We start from the raw sequence: 13,284 nt of genomic DNA, 5'->3' as shown, positions 1-13,284 counted from the left end.
GAGAGACCACGTCACTAAAAGAATAAAAGAAAAAGAAAGGAGGTGGGGCGCAGTGGTTCATGACTATAATCCCAGCACTTTGGGAGGCTGAGGCAGGCGATCACTTGAGGTCAGGAGTTCAAGACCAGCCTGGCCAACGTGGTTGGTGAAACCCCATCTCTACTAAAAATACAAAAATTAGCCAGGTGTGGTGGTGCGCACCTGTAATCCCAGCTACTCAAGAGGCTGAGGCAGGAGAATCACTTGCGGCAGGAGGTAGAGACCAGCCTGGCCAACATGGTGAAACCCATGAGGCAGAGGTTACAGGGAGCTAAGATTGCACCACTGCAATCCAGCCTGGGTGACAGAGCGAGACCCTGTCTCAAAAAACAAAAAAAGAGGCGCGAGGCGGCCACTGGGAAGAGGAGAGCGCGGCATCTGGAAACTGCAAAGTCAGAGCCGCGATGTTCCGGATTGAGGGCCTCGCGCCGAAGCTGGACCCGGAGGAGATGAAACGGAAGATGCGCGAGGATGTGATCTCCTCCATACAGAACTTTCTCATCTACGTGGCCCTGCTGCAAGTCACTCCATTTATCTTTAAGAAATTGGACAGCATATGAAGACTGGACATCTCATATGAATGCACGATATGAAGAGCCTGGTTACAGTTTCGACTCCTCTCTGCAAGTGAATAGGCCCAGAAAGGTGTAAGAGACTCTTTGAATGGACATAAAATTCTGCTTGTTAAGAACAAAAAAACAAAACAAAACAAAACAAAAAACAAACAAAAAACAAAAAAAGAAAAAGAAAGGAAATTTTGACATATGCTACCACATGGATGACCTTTTTTTTTTTTTTTTTTTTAGATGGAGTCTTGCTCTTTTGCCCAGGCTGGAGTGCAGTGGCGCGATCTCAGCTCACTGCAACCTCCGCCTCCTGGGTTCAAGCAATTCTCCTGCCTCAGCCTCCTGAGTAGCTGGGATTACAGGTGCCCGCCACCACGCCAAGCTAATTTTTGTATTTTTAGTAGAGATGGGGTTTCACCATGTTGGTCAGGCTGGTCTCGAACCCCTGACCTCGTGATCCACCCACCTCGGCCTCCCAAAGTGCTGGGATTACAGGCGTGAGCCACCGCGCCCGGCCCATGGATGACCTTTGAGGATATTAAGTGAAAGAAGCCAGTCACAAAAAGACAAATATTATATGATTCCACTTACATGAGGGAGAGTAGTAAAAGTCAGGGACAGAAAGTAGAAGGGTAGTTGCCAGGAGCTCAGGGGAGGGGAATGGGAAGTTATTGTTTAATGGGTACAGAGTTTCAATGTTTGTTTTTTTTAATTTTTTTTTTTTTTTTTTTGAGACGGAGTCTTGCTCTTGCATGTTGGAGTGCAGTAGCACGATCTCAGCTCACTGCAACCTCCGCTTCCCAGGTTCAAGCGATTCTCCTGCCTCAGCCTCTCAAGTAGCTGGGACTACAGGCGCGCGCCACTGCTCCCAGTTAATTTTTGTATTTTTAGTAGAGATGGGGTTTCGCCATGTTAGCCAAACTAGTCTCGAACTCCTGACCTCTGGTGATCTGCCCGCCTTAGCCTTCCAAAGTGCTGGGATTACAGGCATGAGCCACCACGTCCAGGCTGTTTTTTTAAATTTTGAGACAGGGTCTCACTCTGTCACCCAGGCTGGAGTGCAGTGGCAAGAACACTGCTCACTGCAGTCTCCACCTCCTGGACTCAAGCTATCCTCCTGCCTCACCCTCCCAAGTAGGTGGGACTACAGGCACACGCTATCATGCCCAGCTAATTTTGTTATTTGTAGAGACGAGGTCTTGCTATGTTGCCCAGGCAGGTCTCAAACTCCTAGGCTCAAGTGATCCTCCCACCTTAGCCTCCCAAAGTGCTGGGATTACAGGTGTAGGCCACTGCGCCCAGCTAGAGTTTCATTTTTATAAGATGAAAAACATTATGGAGATGGATGGTGGTGATGCTTGTATAACATTATGAATGCATTTGATATCACTAAACTGTACAGTTAAAAATAGTTAAACTGGTAACTTATGTGTATTTTACAATAAAAAAAACTTGCAAAAACATGAATGAATATCAGACACATTATGCTAGGTGAAAGAGGCCAGCCACAAACACGACATACGTGTGATTTCACTTATATGATATTCTGGAGAAGTTAAAACAATAGGGGCAGAAAATTGGTCAGTGGTTGCCAGGGACTTGAGTGGGGAAGAGGGAGAAGACTGACTACACCAGGGCACCAAGGAACTTTTCAGGTTAATAGAACTAGTTTATATTTTTATTGTAGCAAATTATATACCTAAAAAGAGTTAATTTTACTACATGTAAACTGTATCTCAAAAGCCTAGTTTAACAAAAAAGCAGAGCATTCTACCCACACCAAGAACATCCCATACAAAAGCATCCTTCATACCTTTCCTCGACTTTAATGGAGAGAGAGTTGCAGAGGTTGTGAACATACTGGGCATAACTCTCTGCCAGGGTCATGTCATATGCAGTCAGATGAATGTTTAAAACCCCATATTCATAATCTGTCCCCAAATTAATGACTCTCACTTCCACTTTTCCCTTCTTCTTCTTGGGCTGAAGAGAAAACAAAAAGAGAAAGAAAATAATCAAAGTATTATACAAGAAATTCTAATAATACTATCTTGATATTTTAAAAAGTCAATCTTTCTAATAAATTTGTTCACATTTTGCTCTTGGGTTACCCTACCTACAAACTGAAGTTCTCCTGGGAAGGAATGAGCAGCTTCCCTTGTCAGTCTGGGTTGTGACATCAGCCAATGCAAGGAGAGAGAATACTGCTGTCATTACTTGAATACATGAATTACTTGAACATGAGTACATGTAACTGTCTTGTGCTATTACCTTCTTTTGAGATTCGCCTCCCATTTCTGGCCTTCTATTACTCAATTTGTAAATTGATAGGGTTATGTCAGATTAAAATATTTTTCTTTTTTTTGGAGACAGTCTCACCCTGTCACCGAGGCTGGAGTGGCAGTGGCACGATCTTGGCTCACTGCAACCTCCTCCTCCCCGCTTCAAGTAATTATCATGCCTCAGCCTCCTAAGTAGCTGGGACTACAGGTGCCCACCACCACGCCCAGCTAATTTTTGTATTTTTCATAGAGATGGGGTTTCACCATGCTGCCCAGGGCAGTCTCGAACTCCTGAGCTCAGGCAATCCACCCGCCTCGACCTCCCAAAGTGCTGGGATTACAGGTGTGAGCACCAAGCCTGGCCTAGATTAAAATATTCCTAACCCATATATGAATTAAGGGGTCTATGAGCCCCCCAGTTTTTTTTGTTTGTTTTTTGTTTTTTTTGAGACGGAGTTTCGCTCTTGTCGCTCAGGCTGGAGTGCAATGGTGCAGTCTCAGCTCACTGCAATCTCTACCTGCCGGGTTCAAGTGACTCTCCTGCCTCAGCCTCCCAGCCATAGGCAGGAGGGACTGCACCCAGCCATAAGTCCCTCTCTTTATGGGCATTTAGGTTAGATTATTTTCGGTTGAGGTGCTTTCTTCTTTCTGATGTATGTTGTATTAAATATTTTTTCCCAGGCTTCATTTTAACTTTTTTTTTTTTTTTCTTGAGATGGACTCTTACCCTGTCGCCCAGGCTGGAGTGCAATGGCGCCATCTCGGTTCACTGCAACTCTACCTCCCGGGTTCAAGCGATTCTCCTGCCTCAGTCTCCTGAGTAGCTGGGATTACAGGTGCCCGCTGCCATACCCAGCTAATTTTTGTAATTTTAGTAGAGACGAGGTTTTACCAATATTGGCCAGACTGGTCTCAAACTCCTGACCTCAGGTGATTCACCCACCTTGGCCTCCCCAAGTGCTGGGATTACAGGCGTGAGCCACTGCTACTGGCCAAGCCCCAAAATTTATATGCAAAATTTTACATGTATATGTTTCTGAGGAGAGAATCCTGAGTTTTATCAGAATCATGAAAAAAATTAACAGAAAGGAATCTCAGCATTAGTTCTCTTCTATTCCTCCTAGCTCGAAATTCTACAATTGTCTACACAGCATTCCTTTTAAGAACTGAGAGGTAGAAAAATTATTTGATTTCTTCCCCTTTTTTGTCATACAAAATATTGCTTCACTACATATCAACTTGTGTAGGCTGCTGTAAAAAGCTAAAATGAAGGCTGGGTGTGGTGGCTCATGCCTGTAATCCCAGCATTTTGGGAGGCTGAGGTGGATGGATCATGAGGTCAGGAGTTCAAGACCAGCCTGGCCAACATGGTGAAACCCCATCTCTACTAAAGATACAAAAAATTAGCCGGGCATGGTGGCATGCATCTGTAATCCCAGCTACTCAGGAGACTGAGGCAGGAGAATCGCTTAAACCCGGGAGGTAGAGGTTGCAGTGAACCGAGATGGCGCCATTGTACTCCAGCCTGGGTGACAGGGTAAGACTCCATCTCAAGAAAAAAAAAAAAAAAAAGTTAAAATGAAGCCTGGGAAAAAATATTTAATACAACATACATCAGAAAGAAGAAAGCACCTCAACCAAAAATAATCTAACCTAAATGCCCATAAAGAGAGGGACTTATGGCTGGGTGCAGTGGCTGACACCTGTAATCCCAGAACTTTGAGGCCAAAATAGGAGGATCACTTGAGCCAAGGGGTTCAAGAGCAGCCCTGACAATAAGCTATATCCTGACTCTATAAGAAAAATTTTCTTAATTAGCTGGGCATTGTGGCAAGTGCCTGTAATCCCAGCTACTCAGGAGGCTGAGGTGAGATGATGGCTTAAGTCTGAGGGGTTGAGGCTGTAGTGAGCTGTGGTCACGCAACTGCACCCTAGCCTGGGCAACAGAGTGAGATCCTGTTTCAAAAAAGAAAAGAAGGGAGACTTATTAAGTAAATTATGCAGCTGTAAAAAGAAATAAGGGGCCGGGCACGGTGGCACACGCCTGTAATCCCAGCACTTTGGGAGGCAGAGACAGGTGGATCATGAGGTCAGGAGTTCGAGACCAGCCTAGCCAATATGGTGAAAGCCCATCTCTACTAAAAATACAAAAATTAGCTGGGTGTGGTGGTGTGCGCCTGTAGTCCCAACTGCTCGGGAGGCTGAGGCAGGAGAATCGCTCAAACCTGGGAGGCAGAGGTTGCAATGAGCTGAGATCCCACCACTGCACTCGAACCTGGGCAACTAAACGAGACTCCATCTCTAAATAAATATATAAATAAATAAATAACCACTCCTTTATGTACAGATACTGGAAAGGTCTTTAAGATAAATAAATGATAAAAGTAAACTGTAGAATAATGTGTTCAAAATGTTGCCACACATATAAAATGGGGGAGCTGGAAGAGAATAGATATGTGTGTGTGCATGTGTGTAATTACATACATACCTATTTGCTTGCATATTTTTAAAAAAACCTCTGGAAGCATGTACAAAAATAGTATTGGCTAGGCACAGTGGCTCATGCCTGTAATTCCTGCACTTTGGGAGGCCGAGGCAGGCAGATTGCTTGAGCCTAGGAGTTCAGAACCAGTCTGGGCAACATGGCAAAACCCCAGCACTGCAAAAAACACAAAAATTAGCCAGGCGTGGTGGTGTTCACCTGTAGTCCCAGCACCTTGGGAGGCTGAGACAGGAAGACCGCTTGAGGCTGGGAGGCAGAGGTTGCAGTAAATGGTGATTAAGCCACTGCACTCCAGCCTGGGCGATAGAGCGAGACCATGTCTCAAAAACAAAAATAAATACAAAACCCCCCAAAAACTAGTATCATTGGCTGCTTGTGAAGAAACTAGGTGGCTGGGGCCTGGGGGTAGGAATGAGAATTTTAAACTATTTCTTCTGTTTTCAAAATTTTTTAATAGTGTAAATGTTTTACCAATCTAAAATTAGAATCTTAAAATCTATTATTCTTGAATTTTAGTAAATTTTTATTGCAATATATTAATATGCAAAAATATATAAGTTACATAGCTCAATGAATGTTTACAAAGTGAAAGTACCTCTGTAATCAGTACCCTAGACAAGAAACAGATCATTACCAGTACCCTAAAATGTCTCCTTTCCCCCAAATTAGTAACCACTATCCTGACTTATGAAACCATAGAGTTATTTTGCATGTTTTTGAAATTCACAAAAATGGAATGATAGATACATTCTCTTTTGTGTCTGTCTTCTTTCATTCATTAGGTTCATAAGATTCACCAGGCATTAGGTGGAATGGCAATTCTTTCCTTCTCATGTGCTACTAATCCACTGTATGAATACGCCACAATTTAATTATCCTTTCTACTGTTGGTGGAAATTTGGGTTATTTCCAGTATGGGGCCATTATGAATAGTAGTGCAACCAATGTTCTAGTGTGTATCTTTTAGTAAACATATGTACGCATTTCTGTTGGGGGTATACCTGGGAGCTGAACTACTGAGTTACACAGTTTGTATAGGTTCAACTTTAATAGATATTCTCAAAGAGTTTTGTAGAGTAGTTTCCAATTTAGACTTCCACCAGCAGTATATGAGAGTTCTAATGGCTCTACATTCTTCCTAACACTTAGAAAACAGTATAGTCAGGTTTTCTTGTGGGTTTGTTTTAGCCATTTTGGTGGATATGTAGTGGTAATGCAGTGAGGTTTTAACTAACATTTTCTTTGTATCTGTTGAGCCTGAGCACCTTCCCATATGATTACTGGCTATTTGGATATTGTCTTTTGTAATCTGCCTATTCAAGTATTTTGCTCATTTTAAAAATTGGGTTGTCTGCCTTTCTCTTATTGATTTGTAGAGGTTCTTTACATATTCTAAACATGATCCTTTGTACGTGCTGCAAATATCTTCTCCCTCTCTGTACCTTACCTTTTCTTTTTTTTTTTTTTTTTTTTTTTTGAGACGGAGTCTCGCTGTGTCACCCAGGCTGGAGTGCAGTGGTGCGATCTCGACTCACTGCAAGCTCCGCCTCCCAGGTTCACGCCATTCTCCTGCCTCAGCCTCCGAGTAGCTGGGACTACAGGCGCCCGCCACCACGCCCGGCTACTTTTTTGTATTTTTAGTAGAGACGGGGTTTCACCGTGTTAGCCAGGATGGTCTCGATCTCCTGACCTCGTGATCCACCCGCCTCGGCCTCCCAAAGTGCTGGGATTACAGGCTTGAGCCACCGCGCCCGGCCGTACCTTCCCTTTTTACTTTATTTTTATTTTATTTTATTTTATTTTATTTTATTTTATTTTATTTTACTTTTTGTAAGACAGGGTTGGCCGGGTGCAGTGGCTCATGCCTGCAATCCCAACACTTTGGGAGGCAGAAGTGGGCAGATCACCTGAGGTCAGGAGTTCAAGACCAGCCTGGCCAACATGGTGAAATCCCATCTTTACTAAAAATACAACAATTGGCCAGGCGTGGTAGTGGTTGCCTGTAGTCCCAGCTACTCCAGAGGCTGAAGCAGGAGAATCGCTTCAACCCAGGAGGCAGAGGTTGCAGTGAGCCGAGATCGCGCCCCTGCACTCCAGCCTGGGTGACAGAGCGAGACTCCATCTTAAAAAAAAAAAAATAGGGTCTTACTCTGTTCAGGCTGGAGTTCAGTGGCACAATCACAGCTTACTGCAGCCTCGACCTCCTACGCTCAAGTGATCCTCACACCTCAACCTCCCGAGTAGCTAGGATTACAGGAATGTGCCATTATGCCCAGCTAATTTTTGCATTTTTTTTTTTTTATAGAAACAAGGTTTTTCCACATTGCCCAGACTGGTCTTAAATTCCTGGGTTCAAGTGATCCGCCAGCCTCGGCCTCCCAAAGTATTAGGATTATAGGCATAAGCCACAGCTTCCAGCCCCCTTTTAACTTTATAATGGTATATTTTGATGAGAAGTTCTTTTTTTATTTTTATTTATTATTTATTTTCTCTTTTTGGTTTAACTTGTTACTGACGAAGCTCAGATTTTTTTTTTTTAAGGACAGGGTCTCACTATATTGCCCAGGTTGGAGTGCAGTGACACAATGGTAGCTCACTGCAGCCTGGAACTCCTGGTCTCAAGTGATCCTCCCGCCTCAGCCTCCCAAGTAGCTGGGACTACAGTGCACATTATCATGCCTGACTAATTCTTAAAATTTTTTGTAGAGATGGGGTTTCACTCTGTTGCCCAGGCAGGTCTCAAACTCCTGACCTCAAGTGATCCTTCCACCTCAGCCTCCCAAAGTGCTGGGATTATAGAAGTGAGTTACCACACCAGGCCTGAAGTTGAACTTAAGTTCTTATTTTTAATGTAGTCCACTGTATTCATCTGTTATGGTTATAGGGATTTTTGTGTCAAAGAAAGAAATCTTTGCCTACCTTAAGATAATTGGAGATTCCCTTGTATTTTACGTTCTAGCAGTTTTATCATTTTAATATTTACATTTAGATCCATAATCCATCTTTAAGTCATTTCTGTGTGTGATGCGAAATAGGGTCAAGAGTTATTTTTTGTTTTCACATGATCATCCAGCCGAAATGACCCAGCCACACTGCTTTACAGTGCCACCGATGTCATATAACAAGCACCCAGAGATATATGCATTTGTTTCTCTACTCTTCTGTTCCATTGGGCTATTTGTCTATCCGTGAGATGATACCCACCATGTCCTAATAATTGGAGATTTGTAGTAAGTCTTGCTATGGGGCAGAATTATTTTTTTAAGAAAAAAAAAAAACTATCTCTACTGATAAGTCTTAAGTCACCCCATCTAATAGCCAACAGTCTAGTGGCTTCCACAGCAGCATTGTTCCTAACAGAGCACCTGGAATGGTTCTCTTACACTGCTGCTCTGGAGGTCAACCTGTAGGAATGGTTCCCTTACACTGCTGTTCTGGAGGTCAACCTATAGAGAGCAGGAACCCAGTCTGGAGAAGCATACAGAAGAGGAAGAAATGGTCCTTTTACAAGGCCAGTAATACTGATGATAGACCTGATCTCACAGGAATGTTTTGAGAATTGAACAAAATACCATATGTAAAATGGTTAATACAATCTGTGGCACATATTTAAACACTAAACATTAACTTTTATTATTATTTTCACTTTATATTCCTCATATCTAGCACAGGGCCCAGTAAAGAGAAAACATACAATGAGTCATTATTTTAAAATTTTAGAATGGGAAGGAATTTAGAGATGATTTTGTCCTGGTTCTTCATCTTTGCAAGGGAAGAATATGAAACCCAAACAGATAAATGTGTTTCCCAGAATCACGGAGCCAGACAAGACAGACGCCAGTAACTAAAATCCAGACCTCCTGATTCCCAGTGCAGGAATTTTTCCTCTGCATTACTAAAGTTCTTAACAGTGGTGGCCACCCCAGGGTGCTAGACCTTGCTGTGAGTGGGAAGCCAACCTCTAGAAACCAACCACCAACATGCAGGCATTCGGCTCTCTCTTCTTCAGAGACCAACACACTCATGGCCAAATGCAGCAATCAGGACTTCTCATTGTGACAGGCAGCACTGCAGTAAGAGCTGTGTAGAATGCTAAAGTCAGAATGCAATGGAGAGTGGCTGAAATTTTCCAGCAGAGAGGGGAGGAGCTTCTCTGAAGCCTGTAGGAGGCTTTTCTTAACAACAGAAAATGCCAGGACTCTCCAAAGGTATTGCTTTAGGGGAACAAAGAAAAGAAAGCTGATCCCAGTGTCCCTCTTGGCATCTCACTTGCTTTTCCATGTTGGCCTAGATCTACCTGAACCAATTCACATTACCAGGATCCCATTGTGATATTACAGTACATATTTCAGTTCTGAGCCAGGGCACAGCATAGCCAGCAAGAGCTTAACTGCATATAATACCAGATGCCAGTTTCTGTCATTTTATCTACACAATTTTTCTCACATCCATCCCATTCTCTCTACTCCTACTGATTGAGTTCAGGCCTTCATGAATGCCATGAGGAGCTACTAAAGATATCTCTGTGGGCCAGGAGCGGTGGCTCACGCCTGTAATCCCAGCACTTTGGGAGGATAAGGCAGGCAGATCACGAGGTCAGGAATTCAAGACCAGCCTGGCCAACATGGTGAAACCCCATCTCTACTAAAAATACAAAAAATTAGCCGGGAGTGCTGGCAGGCGCCTGTAGTTCCAGCTATTCAGGAGGCTGAGGCAGGAGAATCGCTTGAACCCGGGAGGCGGAGGCTGCAGTGACCCAAGATCGTGCCACTGCCCTCCAGCCCGGGCAACAGTGCGAGACTCTGTCTCTAAATAAATAAATAAATAAATCTGTGCAAAGGATATACATGAATAAAGCTGTGTTTTGGGAAGCCCAACCTGACTGCACATGAAGGCCAGCCAGGCAGGAAAGGAAAGGAAGCTAGGAGAAATGTAGGAGGGAGGATGGCCTACTATCCATCATCAAACGTTGGCACTCCTATGGCCTGGATTCACTAAGGGACAGCCCAGGATTGTCATTCTTAGATCCCTGCAGGACTGCACTGTGGTCCCCCAAATAGACTATAGGGTAAATTATGAAACAAGTTTTGTACAGAAATGTTCACATTATTACCCCTATTTCACAGATAGAAAACTGAGGTCCTCTGAAGGTAAGTTACTTGCCCAAGGTTACTGAGAAATTTTGCTGGAAAGAGCAGATAAAGAAAGGAATCAAATTAGAATCATAGCCTGTTATAGCTGGAAAGCATCTTAGAGATAACTGAGTCTCTCCTTCCCCCTAATTCTACACAAGGAGGAAGTTGAGACCCAGAAAAGGAAAATGGTTTGTGTAAGGTTATAACAGCAAGAAAAGGACAAAGGTAACCACTTTATGTCTATCCAGAACTGGAAGCCGAGTCTGCAGCCCCAAGCCCAGGCTCTCTCCTCTCAAGTGATAGTATCTACCTATCGCTATAAGTGACACTCTCCAGGGTGAGAAAGTTCGGTAAGAATTATCCATTATCTGAATCCTCAAACAAAAAGGCTGATATGCCAGCAGCATACTCAGCTTCCAGAAATTATGGTGATAAAAATAACAAAATTTACACCCAAGGATTTGAATGATTTGGGGTTAGTACCATGAACAGTCCATAATGAGCTGTGAGGTACGCAGCAATCAAGTATTTTATAACCTGGTGTTATACACTTGAGAGACACGTGGACAAAAGGCCTGGCTCTGACTGGGGTAGCAAGGAGGCATGGCCTGATGCTATATAAAGTGCGCTAGACTTAGATGGAAGCCACAGAAAATCTGACCTCAAATCCTAACTATCTGCTTAGTCACTACATGACATTGTGTGACCTTTCTAGGCCTCAGTTTCCTCATCTGTAACAGCTAAAGTTATTGTGAGCTTAATAGAGTGAATTTATATGAAATGGAAATACTAGATATGTTAGGTGAATTCTGGCCATCCTCATTCCATATATCGGCTCTGAAAACTTCTAGCCACATGGGCACATCATTTAATCTTTCTCTGAGTCTTGGATTCCTCAAACGGGGTCTCGAATAACCATATGATATGCTAAGGCTTAAATAATAAATAGGTTTAAAAGGCTATAAAATGCAATAATGTCTTTAAAGCCTGGCACATAGTACTTATAGCACCTGGTATATAATAATAAGTGGCATTTTTGGCAGGGCATGGTAGCTTATGCCTATAATCCTGGCATTTTAGAAGGGCGAGGTGAGGGGAAAACCTGAGGTCAGAAGTTTGAGACCAGACTGGCCAACATGGTGACAACCCGTCTCTACTAAAAATACAAAAAATTAGCTGGGTGTGTGGTGGTGAGTGCCTGTAATCCCATCTACTTGGGAGGTTAAGGCAGGGAGAATCGCTTGAACCTGGGAGGTGGAGATTGCAGCCAGGTGGGCGCCTGTAGTCCCAGCTACTCGGGAGGCTGAGGCACCAGAATTGCTTGAACCCGGGAGCTAGAGGTTGCAGTGAGCCAAGATGGTGCCACTGCGCTCCACCCTGGGCAACAGAGTGAGACCCTGTCTCAAAAAAAGTAAATAAATAAAAATAAAATTACAAAAATTAGCCGGGCATGGTGGTGCACATGTATAATCCTGGCTACTTGGGAAACTGAGGCACAAGAATTGCTTGAACCTGGGAGAAGGTTGCAGTGAGCCAAGATCATGCCACCTTACTCCAAACTGGGTGACAGCGAGGGCCTGTCTCAAAAAAATAAATTAAAAATAAATAAATGGCATTTTAAAATTATTATTATTTTGAGACAGTCTCACTCTGTCTCTCAGGCTAGGGTGTAGTGGCGTGATCTCGACTCACTGCAACCTTCACTTCCAGAGTTGAAGCAATTCTCGTGCCTCAGCCTCCCGAGTAGCTGTGATTACAGGCATTTGCCACCATGTATGGGCAATTTTGTATTTTTAGTAGAAACGGGGTTTCACCTTGTTGGCCAGGCTGGTCTCAAACTCCTGAACTCTGGTGATCCACCAGCCTCCACCTCCCAAAGTGCTAGGATTACAGGTGTGAGTCACTGAGTCCTGCCATAAATGACATTTTTAAAACAGGTTGTATAGCGTACATAGATAGGACATTACTGTTACTACTACATATTGGAGGTAAGCATGGTCCCAATTTCCAACTGGTAAATTTTACAAAATGAAGAATTTATTAAGCACCTGCAGTTTACGAAGTGCTAGTTCAATTACTCTAAAGAAAGACAGGCTGGCCGGGCGCGGTGGCTCAAGCCTGTAATCCCAGCACTTTGGGAGGCCGAGACGGGCGGATCACGAGGTCAGGAGATCAAGACCATCCTGGCTAACACGGTGAAACCCCGTCTCTACTAAAAACTACAAAAATCTAGCCGGGCAAGGTGGCGGGCGCCTGTAGTCCCAGCTACTCGGGAGGCTGAGGCAGGAGAATGGCGTGAACCCGGGAGGCGGAGCTTGCAGTGAGCTGAGATCCGGCCACTGCACTCCAGCCTGGGCAACACAGCAAGACTCCGTCTCAAAAAAAAAAAAAAAAAAAAAAAAGAAAGGCTGGGTGCGGTGGCTCATGCCTGTAATCCCAGCACTTTGGGAGGCCGAGGCAGGCAGATCACGAGGTCAAGAGATTGAGACCGTTCTAGCCAACATGGTGACACTCTGCCTCTACTAAAAATACAAAAATCTGCCCGGTATGGTAGCGCGTGCCTGTAATCCCAGCTACTCAGGAGGCTGAGGCAGGAGAATTGCTTGAACCAGGGAGTCGGAGGTTGCAGTGAGCCGAGATCACACCACAGCACTCCAGTCTGGTGACAGAGTGAGACTTCGTCTCAAAAAAAAAGAGACAACATGGCTGGGCACAGTGGCTCACACCTGTAATCCCAGCACTTTGGGAGGCCAAGGTCA

The 13,284-nt window shown here is 44.0% G+C and overlaps 2 protein-coding genes across 22 annotated transcripts in view; one reads left to right on the top strand and one right to left on the bottom strand.

Annotated features, from left to right (window-relative positions):
* MRPL48 (mitochondrial ribosomal protein L48) overlaps positions 1–13,284 on the bottom strand; it is an 82,618-nt gene that overhangs the window by 18,263 nt on the left and 51,071 nt on the right. For all 21 annotated transcript variants that reach the window (XR_012423498.1, XR_012423499.1, XM_074014722.1 and 18 more), the window contains one exon: positions 2,419–2,588. Coding sequence is in view for 19 of the 21 variants with exons in the window: in XM_045371331.2 (XP_045227266.1) it covers positions 2,419–2,588 (170 nt within the window). In the remaining 2 variants the exon portion in view is untranslated. The remainder of the gene's footprint in view (positions 1–2,418; positions 2,589–13,284) is intronic.
* On the top strand, positions 385–742 carry LOC123568731 (mitochondrial import receptor subunit TOM5 homolog). The gene has a single exon (XM_045371333.3). The coding sequence runs from the start codon at positions 444–446 to the stop codon at positions 597–599; it is 156 nt and encodes a 51-aa protein (XP_045227268.2). The 5' UTR covers positions 385–443; the 3' UTR covers positions 600–742.

Source organism: Macaca fascicularis, chromosome 14, assembly GCF_037993035.2.
Source record: "Macaca fascicularis isolate 582-1 chromosome 14, T2T-MFA8v1.1".
In the NCBI taxonomy this organism is placed as follows: Eukaryota; Metazoa; Chordata; class Mammalia; order Primates; family Cercopithecidae; genus Macaca; species Macaca fascicularis.
The sequence above is the reverse complement of the archived record's forward strand: the minus strand, read 5'-3'. Positions and strand labels throughout refer to the sequence as shown.